At 37.5% G+C, this 19946-nt stretch overlaps 1 protein-coding gene across 1 annotated transcript in view; it reads right to left on the bottom strand.

Moving 5' to 3' along the window:
• PPARGC1A (PPARG coactivator 1 alpha) overlaps window positions 1–19946 on the bottom strand; it is a 99972-nt gene that overhangs the window by 30783 nt on the left and 49243 nt on the right. Inside the window, exons 3-7 of the mRNA XM_036330176.1 lie at window positions 11980–12174; window positions 9836–9958; window positions 8762–8966; window positions 4100–4145; window positions 3917–3990 (exon numbers count right to left, since the gene is read on the bottom strand). Of these exons, the coding sequence (XP_036186069.1) occupies window positions 3917–3990; window positions 4100–4145; window positions 8762–8966; window positions 9836–9958; window positions 11980–12174 (643 nt within the window). The remainder of the gene's footprint in view (window positions 1–3916; window positions 3991–4099; window positions 4146–8761; window positions 8967–9835; window positions 9959–11979; window positions 12175–19946) is intronic.

Here is a 19946-nt window from a genome sequence, read left to right on the forward strand (position 1 = left end):
TCATTATATATAACTTCAAGCCATGTTACAGGGTTCCCTTTGATAACTTCGTTCCTCCCTTCGGTGATTCTCTGAGGCATAACTGGTGTTGGTCACATTCTCCAAACAGTACTATACAACAAATTTTACTCAAGGTTTTTAGAGAAGCTGGAGATCATGTACATCACACATTTCAGATCCACAATAGCTCTGCCAAAAAAGCAAAACAAAACTCTCCTCCACCAGTCTCCTCCTCCATACATCACCCTCCAGGCATGTTCCATACTTCTTCCAGCTTTCCTCAGCATCCTCCAAGTTCCTCCTCACCCCTTGTATTCCTATAGCTCTAAATTTCTTCTCTGATACAATGCAATTTGGCCTAGCACCGCTTCTCTAATTTGCATCTTCACGCTTACAGCCACCATGCTCAACAAACTAAAAAAATGCCCCTTGTGCCCACCTTCCTTAGGAGGTAACTGAACGTTATAAATAATAAATGATATTTTCCCTTTATGTTTCTCATACAGTGTGTTCTCCTCTCCGAACAGCCTATGAGCCACTCCTTAAACAGGAAAACATTTACCAGCATCTGCTGCGGCACTATGCTCCATGGATTACTCTGCTTGACACTTGCTGTGCATCCATCAGCCAAGAACTATCATATTGCAAGCACAGAGTAGGCATGAAAAATACGTTGTTAAATTGATTTCCATTGTACCCAATAATCTTTCAAAGCACCAAGAAAAAGGGATTTAAACACGTAGAAGAATTCTGATACACTGACAGAAATAAATCCACTGTATATGTTTTTAAAGATTATAAGTACTTTTAAAGTATTTTCTATAAATCTCTACCTGCCTTTCAATAGTGTAGGCTACTATCCATCAAAATTATGACTAAATTGCTTAAAATTAGTTATCAATAAGAGAAACATTAAAACTTCTGATAAAAAATCAAAGTAATTGATTTTTTATAACAACATAATCTCACTAATAGAAGAAATGCAATTTAAATGATATGTTCATACACATAAATTAACAAAACATTTTAAAAACAAAGACACCCAGTGCTAGAGAGGAGGAAATAAAGCAAGTATATCCAAAGAGTGTTAATAGGATTATAGATAGAAATACCCTTTTCAGAAAGCAATGTGGCAATAGATATCACAAAGCCCCAAAGTATTTATGTCCTTATATTCAGTATGAATAACTACTATAAATTTATTTTGAGAAAAATAAGAATAAGACATTTATGAATGAAGATGTCCACTGCAGTAACAACCTAACTGCATAACAGTAGGGGTATTAATAAGTAAATTTAGATGCACCTATTCAAACTAAGGTTACATTGCATCCTAAAAGCATTATAATAAAGGGCCATGACGATACAAAAATTCATCATTAAAATGTTAATGGAAAACTGGGGAAGCAAATTCACATATATATGAATATATACAAAAAGATCACAGATATATAAAAATATCCATAGAAGCCGAAACCGGTTTGGCTCAGTGGATAGAGCGTTGGCCTGCGGACTGAAAGGTCCCAGGTTCGATTCTGGTCTAGGGCATGTACCTGGGTTGCGGGCATATCCCCAGTGGGAGATGTGCAGGAGGCAGCTGATCGATGTTTCTCTCTCATCGATGTTTCTAACTCTCTATCTCTCTCCCTTCCTCTCTGTAAAAAATCAATAAAATATATTTTAAAAAAATATCCATAGAAAACAATGGCATAGTTATCTTTGTATCTTAGAACCATGAATAATTTTTCTACCAGTTTATATTATTGACATTTTTACAGTAAAGTTTATTATTTATAATTAAAGAATAATAAAAAAGTATTTATTTAATACAAATCTTGGTTTTGGTATCTATCATGGAAACTTTCTCAACCCTCTCTAAAAGAAAGTAACTGACTAATACAACATTCTTAACATTTTTAGTTAATAGATTCCTTTCAGTTAACTTGTCACAGTAGGCCATTTTTTCAAACCAATTAATGTCCATTATACTGGTGACTAAAATTACGTGAGAAAATAAAATATCATGTAAATAAAATATCAGTAAAAAAGTTGTTTCTATAAAAAGACCCCATAAAGACTAAATGAAGGACTGTCAAATGTTGTAGATTGGTGCTAAAGAAAAGCACTGAGGAAAAATGAAGGCTTATGATTGCAATTTATATGAAAGTGATAAAAATCTAGAATGGTTCTACACTAAGAGTACCACACAAATATCTTTAACTCTTTTATTTCAAAAAGTAAGAAACAAAAAATGGGACCATCCACAATGCATTATTAGTGAGGCTTGTGACAGAAAGATGCCTACCTAAGTTTGCCTACTTAAGTTCAAAGTAAAGGTTTCTGTTTGCCACCAAAATTTGATATTTTAATGTACATTTATGTTTTAAGCAAAAGTAAAATGACAAGACAAAAGTATACTTTAATCAGCACTTTGGATAAAACCACCAAATACTCATTCTCATTGATCTGATATGAAGACCTCTTCTGCATGCGGTATATACACAAAAGAATAGCTTATAATCATATATGTAATTATAATTCATTTAAACAATTATGTATGCCTATGCTTATAAGCAAATATATATGTATGTAGATGTGTATATGCATATAAAGACATATTTGTATATATGTATATATATATGAGTCTACATACATACACACATATAAAATATATGCAAATACCATGAAATTAACTAGTCTACTGTTTTACCAAATCGTGCGATCATGCAATAGATCTTTCATATGGAGGTAATTTCGGGAACTCAAAGTGTGAAATTAAACTTAGCGACAATGACCACGGTGCATGTAGGCACTGTGGTTCTGGTTGAAAAGCATCTTGTTTAACTTACTGTTCCTTTACCCTTATCAGCAATGGCCAGAGCCAAGAAATTTCTTGTTCAGACATCCTAAGGTTCACCTTCTGGTGGGGTTCAAGTCCCGAAACTTAAAGCTCTGTGCAAAGACACCATTTACAACCAAATCAGAAGTCTGCTTTGGAACTCTTGGTTTAGTAAGTTTCTCAGAGTTCAGTCCAAGTTTTTAGTGCTCCTTCCTCTTCAGTGTGTGAAGTCAAGACTGGCTAAATGAGTTCAGAAGTCCAAATGGTGAAGGAAATAGCTCTTCTTTAAAATATATATAAGAACGTTTTGTATTGGTGAATGGGTATATTTTCATGTTTCTCCTTTGCTGAAAAGATATTAAAATGGTAACATACAGAGGAGAGCATTGCACTGTTAGGCACACCAGAGAGTGAGAAAACATTCCAAGTGAAGCATTGAGAAGTAGTAAACCTGGCTTTAAACCTTTGCTCCTCGCTTTCTTGCTCTGTGACCTTGGGCAAGTTACTCAACATCTCTGAACCTTATTTCTTCATCTTAAAAATGAGAGAACTACCACCATCCTTATGAGGTCTTATGAAATTAGCCCAAACCAATTATGTGCCTGCCACATTTATTGAGAGGAAGATCAGTAAATGTTCATTTCTCCTACTACTCAAGTTGTGGTGTCTTAATCTGAAATAGGGTTATTTGAGGATCCAAAGCAGTAATACATATGGGGACGGGGGGAGCGAAAGTAGGTTTATAGTTGTGAGTGTGCAAAACAGTTTATTCTTGCATTATTTATTAATTATTGTATTATTTTCATACAAACAATTGTAAACCTACTTTTGCCCCACCCTGTATACACCAGACTCTTTCTCAAGTCTGACCCACAATAAATAGCATCTCTTAAAGAAAGTAAACAACTAGAAATATTTATAGAAAACTTCTTATCCAATGTTGTTTGTTCTCTATTATTGTCATTAATCACACAAAGAAAACAATCTATTTAACATATATTCATCACACACACACACACACACACACACACACACACACACGCACACACACAATTCCAAGTGAAATGTAAGGCTTACCTGCAGTTCCAGAGAGTTCCACACTTAAGGTTCGTTCAATAGTCTTGTTCTCAAATGGGGAACCCTTGGGGTCACTGGAAGATATGGCACATTTATAAAAACAAACTGAAATGGAGTTGCTGTAGCCAAATGTATTAGAACCCCCTTCCCTTTCTGAAAATGGTTACATTTCTTAATACTTACTTTGGTGACTCTGGGGTCAGAGGAAGAGATAAAGTTGTTGGTTTGGCTAAAGGAAAAAAAAGGAAACTAATTATGAAATATTGAGTGTTTTTCTAGATTTGTTTTCTTGCTACAACTGTCAGGTGGGAAACTGGAAACTGTAAATCAAAAGTAAGGAAATCCCTGAATATTAGATCAAAGTCAGACAACAGTCCATTATGCTAAAAAAAAAAAAAAAAAAAAAAAAAAAAAAAAAAATCCAAACATTTGTATCAAAAAACTACCATTCAAAAAACATACAAAAATAGAGCTAAAAAAAAAAGTAGCATCCCTGTTAAGGATATCAAATGTGCATTATACCATCAGAAGGAAATAATGTTTTCTATTCGAATTTGGAATACAGTACACGGTTTGTTTAGACAAGAAAAGAGCAGAGTAACTACAAGATGACAGAACGTTATGAATATTTAGTTGATTTTTCTTCTAAAACATATAATTTTATATCTAGCCTGAGAATAGGTTATTTGTATGAGGCCAAAGCTCACCCAATAACCATTCCCTTCACTAAAAATGAATTCAGAGATTATGGCAAATTTTGGACATTGATCCAGATGGTTGAAAAGGGGCTCAGATTCTCAAATCTGATAAACAAGTAAAGTAAGATACTATGTTTATCAGTTGAGAGACACAGAGCTTTGTAAGGAGAGCTCACCTACTTCACTTTATGCTTCCTAAATTTTACCTGTTACAGAAGGCATTTCCCAATTATAAAGGATGAAGTAAGAAGCTTCTTCTTACTCCAAAATTTCAATTGCTACTCTTCAGCAGTCTTGTATTTTGAACAGAAGGAGGGGAAAGCAAAATGAGAAATGCCCTTGGGATATATATCTACATATCTATAATAATAAAAGGGCAATATGCTAATTAGACCTGATGTCTTTCCTGACATCCTTCTGGGACAAAGCTGGGGCTGCAGCCATGGGGTCCAGGCAGCCGCTGATGGCTGCGAGGGAGGGATCCAGGCAGCTGCCCCCTACTGCCAGGGAGGGATCCAGGCAGCCGCTGAGGCTGCAAAGGCCTACTCTTGCATGAATTTCATGCATCGGGCCTCTAGTCTATATAATAAAAGCCTAAGCAACAGTTAAGGTGGAACGACCAGAATGACCGGTCACTATGATGTGCACTGACCACCAGGGGACAGACGCTCAACACAGGAGTTGCCCCTGGTAGTCAGTGCACTCCCACAGGGGTAACGCCACTCAGCCAGAAGCCGGGCTACTGGCTGGTGAGCACAGCAGTGGTGGCGGGAGCCTCTCCCTCCTCTATGGCAGCGCTAAGGAGCAGCGAGCCAAGCGGTAAGGAGCAGTGAGCAGGTGGGTGGTAAGGAGCAAGGGGTCCTGGGCTGCAAGAGAGTGCAGGCTGGGCTGAGGGACACCCCCCCCCCCGGCCAGTGCATAACTGGGCCTCTAGTTATTTATATATATGCCTACCTACAAAGATATATGTATACATATGTCAATTTTTTCTCAGTAAAATAACTACTTTCAAAAGGTAGTCATTTAAATAATGAAAATCACAGAATTGAAATAAAAACAGTCTTTAGAATAATCTTCCTTATTTTATGGAGGAAAAGCCTGAGAAAAATCTTTGAGATGCTAAAAGATATTGTCAGAGCCATAAAAATAGTTACTGGCAGAGTTGGCCCAGAATATGTTTCCTTTCTCCTATTATCAAAAGAGACTGCAACCAATAGATATTCAAGCAAATTAATCAACCCCAGTAATTAAGGTCTTTTGAAATGTGAAAATATTATTTATATCCAAATTAGGCTGAAATTAGATACTTTACTTGGATAAATAGTATTTACATATTTAATTTGTAGATTTAGATTTAGTTTTTAAACAATGGAATGGTTTCTCATCTATCCAATGTGCATTCAGTAATACGAAGCTCATGCTGTCTTCTACAAATTAGATACATTGATTGATTGGCTTTTCCATATAAACAGATAAATGAACTGGTCTTACATTATTTTTTTTGGTAAGTCTGATATAATGAACCTTTCAAAAAGAACACACTTATGAAGGAACTTTGCCAACTTTTAAGGTGTTCAACTAATAATTACAATAATGCATGCAGGTTCTATAGAACATGTCTATCTATGAACTATGTGCTATCACACACAATAAAAGCACATGGAAAATCAGTTACTAGAATTTCAGTTTTCAAGGTGTAGAGTTGGCTTTCTGAAATGCTCAAAGGAAGACCCCCAAAATTCTGGTAGTTGGGTACAGGTAAGGCCAAGGGCAATGGAAGGAGGGAGTAGGCAATGGAGATATTTAATGGGACAAAAGGCATCAGGAAATGAGGACTATAGGGGAAGGGTACAGCTGAAACCACATATAGACTCTAATCACTGAATATGCCCAGGCTCACAAAAGCTCACTAATGGAGCCTGCTTTGGTTCACTCAGAGTTTAATCCACACTGTTCCAGAGACTTTAATCCACATTGATTCTTGAGGGCAGGAATTCACCTTTTTTATGCAGAACATTGTATTTTTAGTGAATGAATACATTAGCAAATGAATGAATAAGTGAATGAGGGGGACACCAACAAGTGCCAAAGGCCAGACTATTATCCTAAAGAACTTGAAAGAACCTGACCTCACTATGTTACAAAGAACAAACAGGAAGTTCAGTGAGAAAAAAAATTACAATACATTAAGAAAGGTAACCTCAGCAGAATCTCTCAGTATCATCTCCAAGAGTTCACATGTTTTTCTTTCAAATTTTGATAATAATTTAAGTAATCCCTAAAGCTGAGCATTTATTTCCTGTTGGTTATTAACAGCCAGTCATGTTTGCTTTGTTTTAGGACTTTAATAACTACAAGAATAAATAGTTTTATATATATATATATATATATATATATATATATATATATATACACACACACACATACACATTGTCAAAAGGTTTTGTTCAGGGATAAATTCTATGCCTCACCACAGACATATACCTTAAAAAAAAGCAAACCACATACAGCATGTCTCTTCTAAAGAATATTTCCCCCATAGGCCAATTTAGTTCCTCACTGCCATGCTTTGCAACAGTGTACAGTAATATTTAGTGGTAAGCAAATTTAAAAATTGGGAAAAAAAAAAAACCTCAAAATCCAAAAGGGCCAATTAAAGTTTCAAAACAAGACCTTTGAAATGTGCTGCTGGGCTGGGTTTACTGCCTCCAAGGCTTCATCGAGCTCAGGACTTCACATTCGGCTCCAGAAAATGAATGCATGACTAGCAGAAGGTGGGGAGTAGCAGTGAATTCTTCAATTCACTCACTAGAGCAAGCCCAGCTGGCTTTCCCTCACCTGAGGCCTTGGACAGCTATGTGTCTGTCCCCCAGGAGACTGGTTCTGCTCTGGGAAAAACTCTTCCAGTGTGTGAGGGGCCCAACAGGCCTAAGCAAGCTAAGAGAATTTGGCTCCTGTCCATAAATATATTTCCCTGAACTGGCAGAAAGGGATGGGGAGTGATTTTGAGATAGCCACCAGGAAAAACCTAACTGGGAGACAACTTAACATATTAAAGGAAGGTTCCTGAAAAATCTGGGTTTATGGTGGGCTGGGGATGAGAGAGGGAAAGTAAAAACACTGGGAAAGAAAATACTGTTGAAAAGCAGCAGCAGCAGCAGCAGCAGCATACCTGTGCAAAGTAATCATGGTTCATAACAGGGAGGTGGGGCTACCACTCTGCAGCTGCACAGGGAAGTTGGGAAAACAAAAGGGAAAAAAAGAGGTGGGTGTTTATAAATACTTTATTAGCAAATGCCTACTTCCACTACAGGGGTAGAGGTCAAGTTCACGCGGAAACTGGGATATTTTTAAGCAATGGCAACTTTTACAAGTTCTTTTTACACCTGTAAGACTAGAATATCTTGAAAGGAGGGACCGAAAACAAAAGAAAATTTTATCTCTGCCAAGAGAGGTTTTCCCCAAATCAGCCTGATCTGCCTCAGAAGCCTTCTGATAATGTATGGAGGCAATAAAAAAAAATCAATCTAAGTGTTTCATTTAATCAAGGCAATCATTTCTTTAGATAGAAAGCAAATTTTTAAAATTCTAGGAATTTCCAAATCCTTATTTACAAAAAAAAAATATCTGTGAGCCTAACATGTACTCTTAAAAAAAAAATAGGAAAGAATGCACATAATAACCACAAGAGGCTGCATAATTGTTATTTACAATTTCTGTAGGTACATACACAGCAAGTCAACAATGCCTTATTTTTTCCATTATTGAAAGAGGAAAAAAAATAAAAGCTCTGTAATGAATCCCCTAGCCCAGCCTGCCCAGAACTTCAATGACCTCAGCATTTGCAGAGCTCATGTAAACCTCATCTGAGGTTTCAATGCTCCCCACTTCGCCACCCCCCACTCGGCTAACATTTCAGGGACCATTGGGTGATTGTGAATCAGGCTGCATATCAGCTAAATAGGATATGTTCAACCTGTGTTCACGGAAGGATTTTTCCCCCCCATCTACAGTGAAGTGCTGAATTCTCTTTCCAGAGTGAAACTGTGGGAATGGAAGCCCGCAGTTTGGGCCTCTCCAGCCCGGTGTATGCTGGCTCTCCCTTCAGGGCTCTCACCCACAGAGTATGTTTTGGTCCCCAACCTACCTTGTAAATGTTGCGACTGCGATTGTGTGTGGGACTTCTTTTTGGAGGTGCATTTGTCTCTGCTGCTGTTCCTGGTCTCTGTGGGTTTGCTGTGAGGAGGGTCATCGTTTGTGGTCAGATACTTGAGAAGCTCCGAGCAGGGACGTCTTTGTGGCTTTTGCTGTTGACAAATGCTCTTCGCTTTATTGCTCCATGAATTCTCGGTCTTAAAAACAAGGCATAAAGAAAGCTAAAATTAGTGAACTGAACCTTAGCAGAATGGATATAGGTTTTCTGAAGAGATGAGATTTTCAATGAAGTGTTCAGTCTAAGTGTACTGGATCTATGAGCTGTGAATAATTGTTTGCAGAACAAGGAAAGAAAATTACATTTAAAATTCCTAAATGACATTTATGCAGCTTTTTATTTCATTTCTCCTACATTTCAATGTTCTTACTCAGCAACATGTAACTAACAAGACCCTACAGCGCCTTTACTGTGAATAAAAAAAAAAAATAAGCTGGTTTAAACCTTAATTTGCCATTGATTGCCAGAGCCCAGTATTCACAATTCTCTTAAGTACCCCTTAACGCTCCGTTTTCACTCACAGTGAATGGCAAGACAAACATTGTTTAATACAGCCCGCTAACCGAATTATGTCATTGCCAGCATTCCATCCAATTAATGGCAGAGACGGATCTTTTGCGGTGATTCCAGAGCAATCTTTCTCAGGTTGGACAGCTGGCAAAACAGCAACCCTGCATCTTAAAGTCACTTATAGTTAATACCAGCCTATCAGCAAATTGAATTGCAGCCCGCACTGCTGCATGTATTAATAAAATGGGCAAGGAGCAACAGACGGCAGAACTTCCATTCCAATCGTCCAAAGACAAAGTGTAAATGGACTCTGCCTGGTTTACAGCGGCTAGAGTGCTGCTTTTGGACACCCATTTCGTCATCGGTTTCAGCATCGTGAAGCAGCTGCAGGTACCCAGCCCAATGAACACCGTAAATAAGCCCACGACTTGTTTTACAGCTTCAAGCAAAAACCCTCTGTGACTTCCCCTCCTGTATTAAAAAAGTTTACTTTTGTACCTTAACGACTGCAGGGTTTGTTCTCATCCTGTGACTATGGTTTGCATGGTTCTGGGTACTGAGACCACTGCATTCATTATAACTTAGCTGAGTGTTGGCTGGTGCCAGTAAGAGCTTCTTAAGCTAGAAACATATCAGAGAAGGGAAAAAGCAAGAGAGTTATGAGTCATCTGAGCATTAAAATAAGTTATTAAAATTTCAAACTTAAAATTCCGTAATTGTAATGATAAAAAGTAATTCTATCACTCTTTAATTATATCACACCTCAGCACAAAAGCTCTAATAAACATGTATTTTTATTTATTTTTGTTTTTTTCTGCTTTCTTTCAGAATGGTTTTTTTTTATTGATTATTACATATGTGTCCTTATCCCCACATCACCCCCCACAAACATGTATTTTTAAAAACTAAGAAGAAGTTTGGCATTACACTACCACCTCTGAAACTATTTCTTTTTCCTACATTTGAGACTTAGTGTTGTCTACCTCAATATTTCATTTATATTAAATAAGGGAAAAGGATCTTCCTAACAGGATTTCCAAACCACTATTGGGTGGGAAAAGCTGCCTTGCTAAATGAGGATTTGGGGCTTGGGGAGGAAGTACATGGACATTTTCCCGTCAACAACCCAAATGAATCAAGTGGCAATAAATTAAAGATTCTGTGATGTTCTGAGTCATGTTGCACAATAAAGTATAATATTTTACTGATACAAAGAACACTTGGAGTAAAAGAATGGCTATCTTTGTTGAAGACTTATAAATACCCCTAGACAGATTAGCTCAGTCCATAGAGCATCCGCTGCAGACCGAAGGGTCTCAGGTTCCATTCCAGTCCAGGGCACATGCCCAGGTTGCTGGCTGGATCACCAGTAGGGGGCATGCATGAGGCAGCCAATCAATGATTCTCTCTCATCATTGATGTTTCTATCTCTCTCTCCCTCTCCCTTCCTCTCTGAAATCATATATATATGACTCTAGGTCAATAGCATATATATATATATATATGACTCTAGGTCAATAGCATCTCCTAGTTGAGCCAAAACGTGTGGATGAATGCAAAGAAATCAAAGTCCTAGACAGCAAAGCCAACAATACTGACAAATGGAGAAAATTAGGAAAAAATAACAATCATGAGAGATTTTCTTCTAGACCAGAAATCTCAATGGCAAAAGAATACATGTAGGGTTTCCATATGTTTACATGGAGTGATTTTAACATTTAAAAATGTAGAAATGGACAAGAAACAAACTCTACATGGCAGGTAGAAGCACATTACTAAAGTTTGAAGAATGGCATTTGGTAATTTACATAGTGTGTTCTTGCATCAGATTTATGGAAAATGACAAATGGCTACCACAGATGAGAAGGTAAAACTGTGTCTTAGAACTAATAAAATTCTGGTCAAGCACTGCATTGAAAGGAAAATTCACTCTTCATTGCCAACAAATTCACTCTTCATTGCCTACCATAAATTTTGGTAGCTTGGGTTGCAAGTGTGCTATTATTTTTCAATCTTCATAAGAATTATGGATCTAAAGCCTTAAAATATTACATACCCCTTGATATATCTCATATTTCTAGAATTGTATGCATAAGAATAAAACTACAAATATGTCAATTATTAAATAATTTATAATAGTAAAAAGTAGAAAAAAAGACTAAATATTCAACCTCAGGGGTTAATTAGTAAATTAAAGACATCTTTGAATAATAAAATACTATTCCACCATTAAAATAATGCATACATTTAAAAATCACAAACATGCCAATGCTATATCTTAATGAAAGAAATTTCAATTATTTTGCATATTAGGAATTATTAGAAATTACAGGTGAATATGTAGCCTGTTCTCTTTGGTTGTCCACATTTTCTAAATTTCTACCATGAACATAAGTAATACTAAGTAATAAAAAAACTGACACAAAAAATAGTTTAAAAATGCAGTTAAGCTCACATGAAGACTGTATTGTCAATATGTTTAAACACAGAATAACAGAATATGCAACCCCAAACATGTTTGGGGATTGTTTTGGCATCAGTCTAAATTAAAAATCCAGACCTTATTGTTATTACATCATACCCATGCAGCGGGTAGCCAGAGGCAACTCCAATTCCTGTTAAACAGTAGGAAGGGTTCTTACTAGAGACGGCTCTTCTGCCTCCTGAGGCGGAGGGGTGCCGTCAGGCATGGAGGAAGGACTAGCCTCATTCTCAGTGGTCACATCTCCATCTGTCAGCGCATCAAATGAGGGCAATCCGTCTTCATCCACAGGGAGACTGTCCAGTGTCTCTGTGAGAACTGCTAGCAAGTTCGCCTCATTCTCTTCATCTATCTTCTGCAAAAACAGAAGACGACGTGAGTGAGTTGACATTGGGAGATGGGTAACACCATTAATCAGCAGAGATTGGACATGTTTAGCCAAATGAGTAAGAAAATACAAGGAATTTTGAATGTTCATGCCAGAGCACTAAGATCATGTATTTCTTAAACTCCAAATTCACTTTTGGTCTGAAACACACAATTAATTAATACCTCTTCTGTACCAATTTCTGATTGTTGACCTGTCCAATTTAGCAATTTATTATCAGTGCTTAGTACGGCTGTATATAATTCTGTCTTGTTCACAGTTATTTTCCACATGTTTATATCTTATTTCCCTAACTAAAAGATGTGATTTAGAGAGTCTGAGGCAACTTGAGAGAATTTTGACCATCATCTATTTCATCCTACACAGCACACCTGCCAAAATGTATGGAACACTCTGCTTGAACATCACCAGAAGCTAAAACTATACCAAGAGAAACTACACTTTTATTATTTCAATTATAATCTCATCACTGAATACTCCCAAGTCATTTTTTCCCCTAACACCTTTCCCAACTTTAGTCATAAATTTGTAACTGCCTACTGGACATTTCTACCTGACAATAGCTCCCTCATCTCCAAACTCAAACTTACTACTATTTCTCTTGACTTCTCCTGTTTGGGTAACAATTTTTCAGACCTAAACTTTGGAACTACTTTGACTACTCTTTAGCTGCCCAGTCACTAAGAACAATCTTATTTTGAAACATCTCTTAAACGCATTCATTTCTATGACCAAGGGTATGATTCTAGAGTAACCTTACTTCTAGTGGGGGATCCTCCAACCATACTCTAACTCATTTTTTCACACTCATTCCCACAAACACATTCTTGAAAAGTTGTTGTTCACTTGTTCACTCCACAAATATTTTTGACCACTTACTACACGTCAAAACCATGTTAAGTGTTGAAGGTACAAAGAGAAACAACATGAAACTGCACCCCTCCAATACCTCTAGTGGAAGGGAAGGACCCGTAAATGGTTTATTATAAAAGATAATATTTATCTCAGTGCTTTCAAGCTTTCCCAACTGAAACTTGTGCACTTTGTTTACAGAAAAATGTGCTATAGTAATTATATTATATTAGAGGCCTGGTGCACAAAATTTGTGCACTGGTGGGGTCCCTAGACCTGGCCTGCAATCAGGGCCAATTGGGGCCAGGCCGATCAGGGCCAGGCTAGAGAGGAAGTGCTGGTCGCCAGTCCAGGAGCCGACATTGCCACCGTTGGCACCCTGCCATCGCGTGGTTCCCCTCCTCACCCACCCCACACCCTCCTCCTTCCCACACCACTGCATTCCCACTGTGGTGGGTGGACAGTGGGCCCATTGGGTCCTGCCAGCCAGGGAGAGGGATGGGGCACAGGATGTTGGCAGCCAGCCCCAAGGAGGGAGCTGGCCCTTAGACCCCCGGGAAAGGGTCTGTGTCCAGAACCACCCACCTCTGGTTCCCTGTCCAGGGGTGGGTCCCAATCAGGTGATCAGGGCCTATCAGATGGGGGGAAGGACCACAGAAGGTTGGCCAGCTGAGGGGGAGGGACCACAGGAGGTTGGCCAGGAGGCCGCAATCGGACAATGTGAGCCTGCCAGCCTGGGGGAGGTTGGCTGGCTGGGGGAGGTTGACTGTGGGAATGCACTGACCACCAGGGGGCAGCTCCTGTGTTGAGCATCTACCCCCTGGTGGTCAGTGCACATCATAATGACTGGTCATTCCAGTCGTTCCTGTCATTTTGGTTGCTTAGGCTTTTATATATATAGATAGTTGGGCACATAGTATAGGTAGTCACTGATTATTTGCTGAATAGTTCACTGGTCTGCATTAATTGCATAGAATATATGTTGTGTATATCACTTTATTTTCCTTCTTTTATCACTTCACATAGTTTATCCAATTTGACCTGTTTCATAGGTCCTTTTTAAAGGTTCTGTACTCTATGACATTAAAAATAGCTAAATTATCTCATACAGGTCCTATTACAAAATGCACCTAAGCTGCTGACATCTAATGAAACCAGCAGGGCCCACACTTCCTTTCTCTCCAGCAGTGAACTCCAGTTAATTGACCTGACAAAATTACAAGAATCACAAGACAGCTAATCAGAAAATCAAATTGTATCACTGGAGAAATTAGGCAGGTCTTTATCATGTACACATTCTATTTTCACATAAAAATTGTTTTCCCTCATTACTGATCAGCCTCCATCCAGGCTTATTTCTCTTTTGGATTCAAGAGGCCACACAGAGCTATTTGCTACTCAGTGGACATTACTGTGCATGTTTTCCATTTGCATAATGCCCCTCTCTAATGCCTAATGCTGCTGGACTGGACGACATTGTGTGTGGAGTGACAACTATATGAGTTTTAAGACTAATGCACCAGGAAAATGTTAACTTCAAAATGGCACTACTTCCAGGAACTGGCCAATTCCTTAATATCCAAATTGCTCAATTCAATAATAAAACTTACTGAACACCCCTCTTTTCCCCTCAGTTCTTCTGGACAATATAATTGTAATAATAAAGATACTGAAGTATATTCCCTTATTTTCTAGTCAGGATCATAATTTGGTATCTAAAAATTCCAATCTTCTTCTTTTTATTTTAATTTAGATTTCTCCACATACCAAAAACCCAAACAGTTTATTAAACTGTTCTCAATAAAAATTATAATAAGATGAAATATATATTATATAAAATATCCCAAATCATGAAATTTATATTCATATAAATATGTCCATATTACCTGATAAAGATAATTTTGAAAATGTTTCAAGCAAAAACACAGATACACTATCAATAAATTAGATATTTTCCAGGTGTCCCAATTTTATAAATGTTTATTTCAAATTTAAAAATAGCTCAAGAAAAAATAGTTAATAATAAAATAATATTCACTAATAATTGAGTAATTTTGTTTATACCAATATAAATTTTGTGTTTGGCTTTCCTGCAATATGACAAGCCTCCAATCACATAATATAATAGCGCCTTAGTTTTATCCCTGGTGTAAACAAACTACAATAATTCCAATAAAGTCAAAATGACAAAGATCACTTAAATTAACTAGTTTTCCCCAAAATTCATTAATAAGCCTGGATAAATGTATACCAAATACAATTCCAGAAATATTGGAAGTTGATAATGTTATAATTATTTTAAAAGATCTGATTGAATGACCAACTATTTTAATTCTCCTCTCTACTGGAGTGTTATGGGATGGAAGATTTGAATTGTGTATGAGTGTGTGTGTGTGTGTGTGTGTGTGTGTGTGTGTGTGCGCGTGTGTTGGGGTATGTAGGTAGAGCAGTCTGGTGTTCAACTATTATAGACCAGTAGGGCTTTAATCAGTAAGTGTCCATTAGAAGTAATTTAAACCTTTAAATTATCATCCCTAATGTGGATGACTTAGAGAGGTTCCAAGACCAATTATTTTAGGAAGGTCATTCTTTAATTAAGAAGAAAAGAATGTTATTATTTCAAATTCTCTGCTTTCTTTAACCATAAAAGACTGGGGGGAAAGTCTGATATTATCAATGAAACTTTTCTGTTGAAGCTCAACAGATATTCCTACATGTAAACTTGAGTGGACATTGCCCTGAACCATGGCAATTTCAATTAGTTTACCATGAGTTTCAACAACCAAACGCCCCCACAAAGGCAATGAATGTGACAAAAAGAACTCTGTTAAATAATTAATGTCACTTTTCATTGTTGCTTTGGTCCCAATTGACAGAGCATTCAGGTCCAAGTTGCTGCAGAGGAAGCTCACTGGGCTAGTAACACATGTGACAGGTGACAGGTCCTGGAAACACATTAGTCAGTAAAACAACATTGCAAGATAATCATTCAAAGGTTCAACTCTGATACTGCAAATGACTGTCTAACAAAAACATACTTATTAGCTTCAAATAAGTTTTTATAAAGGAAAAAAAATAACAGCATGGTGAGGAGAGAGCAGATCACCAATAGGGTAGTGGAGTAGAGGAACACAAATTGAGCTCAGCCTTGCAACTGACCGCCGATGGGTAGAGCAAGGTACAAACCAGCCAATAGGCATCTCCTCCATTGAGCTCTGGGGCAATCAAGCAGCATTTTCCATGGTGGGGTTCAACCTTGGGCTCTCCTTACACAATGCTAGTCTGCTGCTGTTCTTCCCAACCTAAATAAAGGTCCATGTGACTGTAACACTTCATTCTCTAAGGGCTCTCCAAGAATAAAGAAAGCACATCAACAATAACTCATTCAAGGTATAAAGAATTTCCAGTGACAGATGATACGCATACATGAATATGAACAACCCAAATTTAGAAGGTGCAACAATTCCAAAGCAATGTCATATCCTTAATAAATGAGAGTTCAGAACAGTCAACAAAATCAGAAAGTTCATGACTGCTCTTTGGGACTGCTGGGTCCCTGTGTGACCTGTACAAAGCGTGCTGTAATTCAAAAGGCACAGTGGAAGGAAGGGAATTCTGCCACTTTGGGTGTCCAGAGTCACCTTAAAATTGAAATATTGGATCCAGTGTATAATCACTGGGCCCTCTTCCTTTGTGAGCAATTGGCAAAAGGATCTTCCAACTGGTTACATATTCTGGGACAGACAGTGCATTCCACTCATCCAACTACATACAGAGAGTGAATAAATCCACTAAATTAAAGAGGAGATCAGGGGCTTTGCAGTGCTAACAGACACCTGAGGGAGAAACCCAGAGTGAAACCAGCATGTGGTATCCCCAAGATTTCTAAATGCAGGCTATTATGGTGGGACCATGCCCTGCTCAAGATAGTCATTTCTTCCACCTCTTGTAGAATTGCAATTACACTCTGTGTCCCTAGATTCTCACACTCGCTTGATCTCTGTTTGATAAAAATAGTTTAATAGCCATTTAATCACAGCTTCATTATCTTAGCTCTCTTAATGCGATTAGGCCAGGAGAATTCTTGCTTCCTCATTATTCAAATCATCAATAAGATGGAAACAGTGGGATCTTCTTATCACTCATTAATCAGTTTCAGTATCTTAGGTACTGTTTACTCAGAGATCAATCTGTGTGAGAGGTCCCTTAACCTCTCTGAGCCTCTATTTTTTTTTCTATATAAAGTTTCAGGACATTATCTGCCTATTCCTATAATAGAATTTTTCTAGACTCATAGTTAATAGGGAGATATAAAGAGTGGACAACAGCCTGAGAATTTCTAAAGAAGGTGCTCAGTAAACATTTCAGTGCACATGCCCATCATCTCGATTACCCGGATTTGAATTTCATTCTTTGAGCAAGATCTACCACTGACTTTTTTAGCACTGGGCCTGCTTCCTCCTAAATACCCAGCATGCTTTGGGTTTTCTCCTTGCCCCATTCCTGCTAATTTGGAAGCAGCTAATGAAGACAAAATTAACTCCTACTTTAAGAGAGGCCTAATTAGGAAGGGAAATCTGCTATAGGAACATCTGGTAATGTATTCTGAAGCCAGATATAAATTACATTTTTGGATTATCCACTATTTTGGATTATTTGTTCTACTAGACCCCACCAGAAGTTGAAATAAATAAGCAAGAAAGCAACTTTTATCATAGATTTAGGAGTTCAAATAAGGACTACACTTGATCGTAAGAGTCCCTTTCCTGAATGTCTGTACGTAAAGTTCTGTACCCCAGTTTCATGCACAAAAAGCCAAAAAAACTTGTACATGTATAAATTTTGGTTTTGATGTACAAAGTGTGATTCAAGATTTGCAAGTAGCTGAATTTGCAATAAAGAAAATTTTTCCTGAAATAAAATCTAAAAAATAACAATTTAGACTAGACCACTGAAATAGAATTTGAGGGTTTTAGCTTTCTTTAAAAACCATTTTAAACAGTACAGATACCATGTTGCTGATTGTTTATTGTGTATGTCCACTCAGTGGCCCGAGCCTGTACTGAAAAGGTTGTTTAATATTTTGAATGCCCACTTTCAAACAACACCGTTTCTCTCTTTTCCTTTTTCTTCTCTTTATCTCCTTAAATGCTCTATAATCCACTGTGCTTTCTCTTGCTTCTCTTATACCCAGGAAAGAGCACCAACAGTGTATCTGCCCACCTTCTTACACCCCAACAGCAAATGGGCAGAATCACCACACGATACTTTTTTTTTTGGGGGGGGGGGAGAATGTTTTATTTATTTTTATTTATTTATTTTTTATTGCTTAAAGTATTACAAAGGGTATTACATATGTGACCTTTTTTCCCCCCGCCCCTGACAATCCCCTGGCCTCCCCTAACCCCCAGTGTCTTATGTCCATTGGTTACGCTTATATGCATGCATACAAGTCCTTCGGTTGATCTCTTACCCCCCTCCCTCCTGCCCCCCAACCCTCCCCGGCCTTCCTGCTGCAGTTTGACAATCTGTTTGAGGCAGCTCTGCCTCTGTATCTATTATTGTTCAAAAGTTTATAATGGTCTCTATTATCCATGAATGAGTGAGATCATGTGGTATTTTTTCTTCATTGACTGGCTTATTTCACTTAGCATAATGCTCTCCAAGCACCTTCTTACACCCCAACAGCAAATGGGCAGAATCACCACATGATACTTCTTATACATTACTAACTTATACCGCATGCGGTAGGAAGAGTCCCTAAAATGAACCATGAGCTTTTTGCTTAGTATATGGAATGAAGGGTTTTCAAAAGGGGGTGGGCACTTGAAGGTAGGATTAAAAGGATGTAAGAAATCTCAAGCATATATGTACAACAGAAACATAATTGAGACAATAAAGACCACCACGTATTATGTTATATGTGTCTTATAAAAGCACTTTTGTACCTATTTATTTCTTACAAATGCCCCAAGAGTTAGCTTATTCCCCTATAATTATTCACAGGAGAGGTAAGATAAGCACTTTGTGTGACAAGTATTTGCCCTGGGGGATAGCAAAGTTGCAGGAATTTAAGGTTTTACTGAATTAGTGGCTAGTAGAAAGAATGCAGAATTTAATTTCACTATCTGGGTAACTCCCCATGGACATATAGTCTACTTAAAATATCATATATGTAAATGTGTCTATACATAACATCCCATACCCCCCCGACACACATAAATTTGCATATCAAGTGCACATATTTAGAATCTACGCAAATACATTTCAATCTTTTAAGTGTAGTCCCACATATTCAATTGTAGTTGACTATATAAGTGTATAATAAGCACATGGATTCTTCCTTCCAATTATCTACTCTAAGGAAACCAATGATGATACACTGAAGATAATTTCCCAAAAAATAAAATAAAATAAGAATCAAGTGGAAATAAATATAAACAAAAGTGAATTCTCTCCTCAGATATATTTAGACCTATTGAAGTCCATATAATTCCTGTTAATATCAATGCTCCCATTTAAGTAGGTAAACATGTACATTCACCTCTGTCCTTCAGCTCCATTCTAAGTTATTAGCATATATTTCACACTCATGAGTTAATAAGCATGTACTGAACATGTGAGGTTCAATACTCTGAAGAGATTACATGAGCTAAAAGTATAAAAACAGAGGTTCAAAAGAAATATCTAAGAAAATCAGAGTTGATTCACTCAAAATGAGCTACTTAGGAGGTGTGGGGGAAAGGAGAGGGTTTCATTCCATTTCTCAAAACACATCCTCAAATTTAAACTAAAATAAAAACAAGGAACTGTGTAAGAAAAACACCACCAGACTGGAAGTCAGGAGAATTGCTTCTAGGTCCATTTGCACTAACAGTGGTTCTCAA

The sequence above is a fragment of the Myotis myotis genome, unplaced genomic scaffold (assembly GCF_014108235.1).
Source record: "Myotis myotis isolate mMyoMyo1 unplaced genomic scaffold, mMyoMyo1.p scaffold_m19_p_1, whole genome shotgun sequence".
Classification (NCBI taxonomy): domain Eukaryota; kingdom Metazoa; phylum Chordata; class Mammalia; order Chiroptera; family Vespertilionidae; genus Myotis; species Myotis myotis.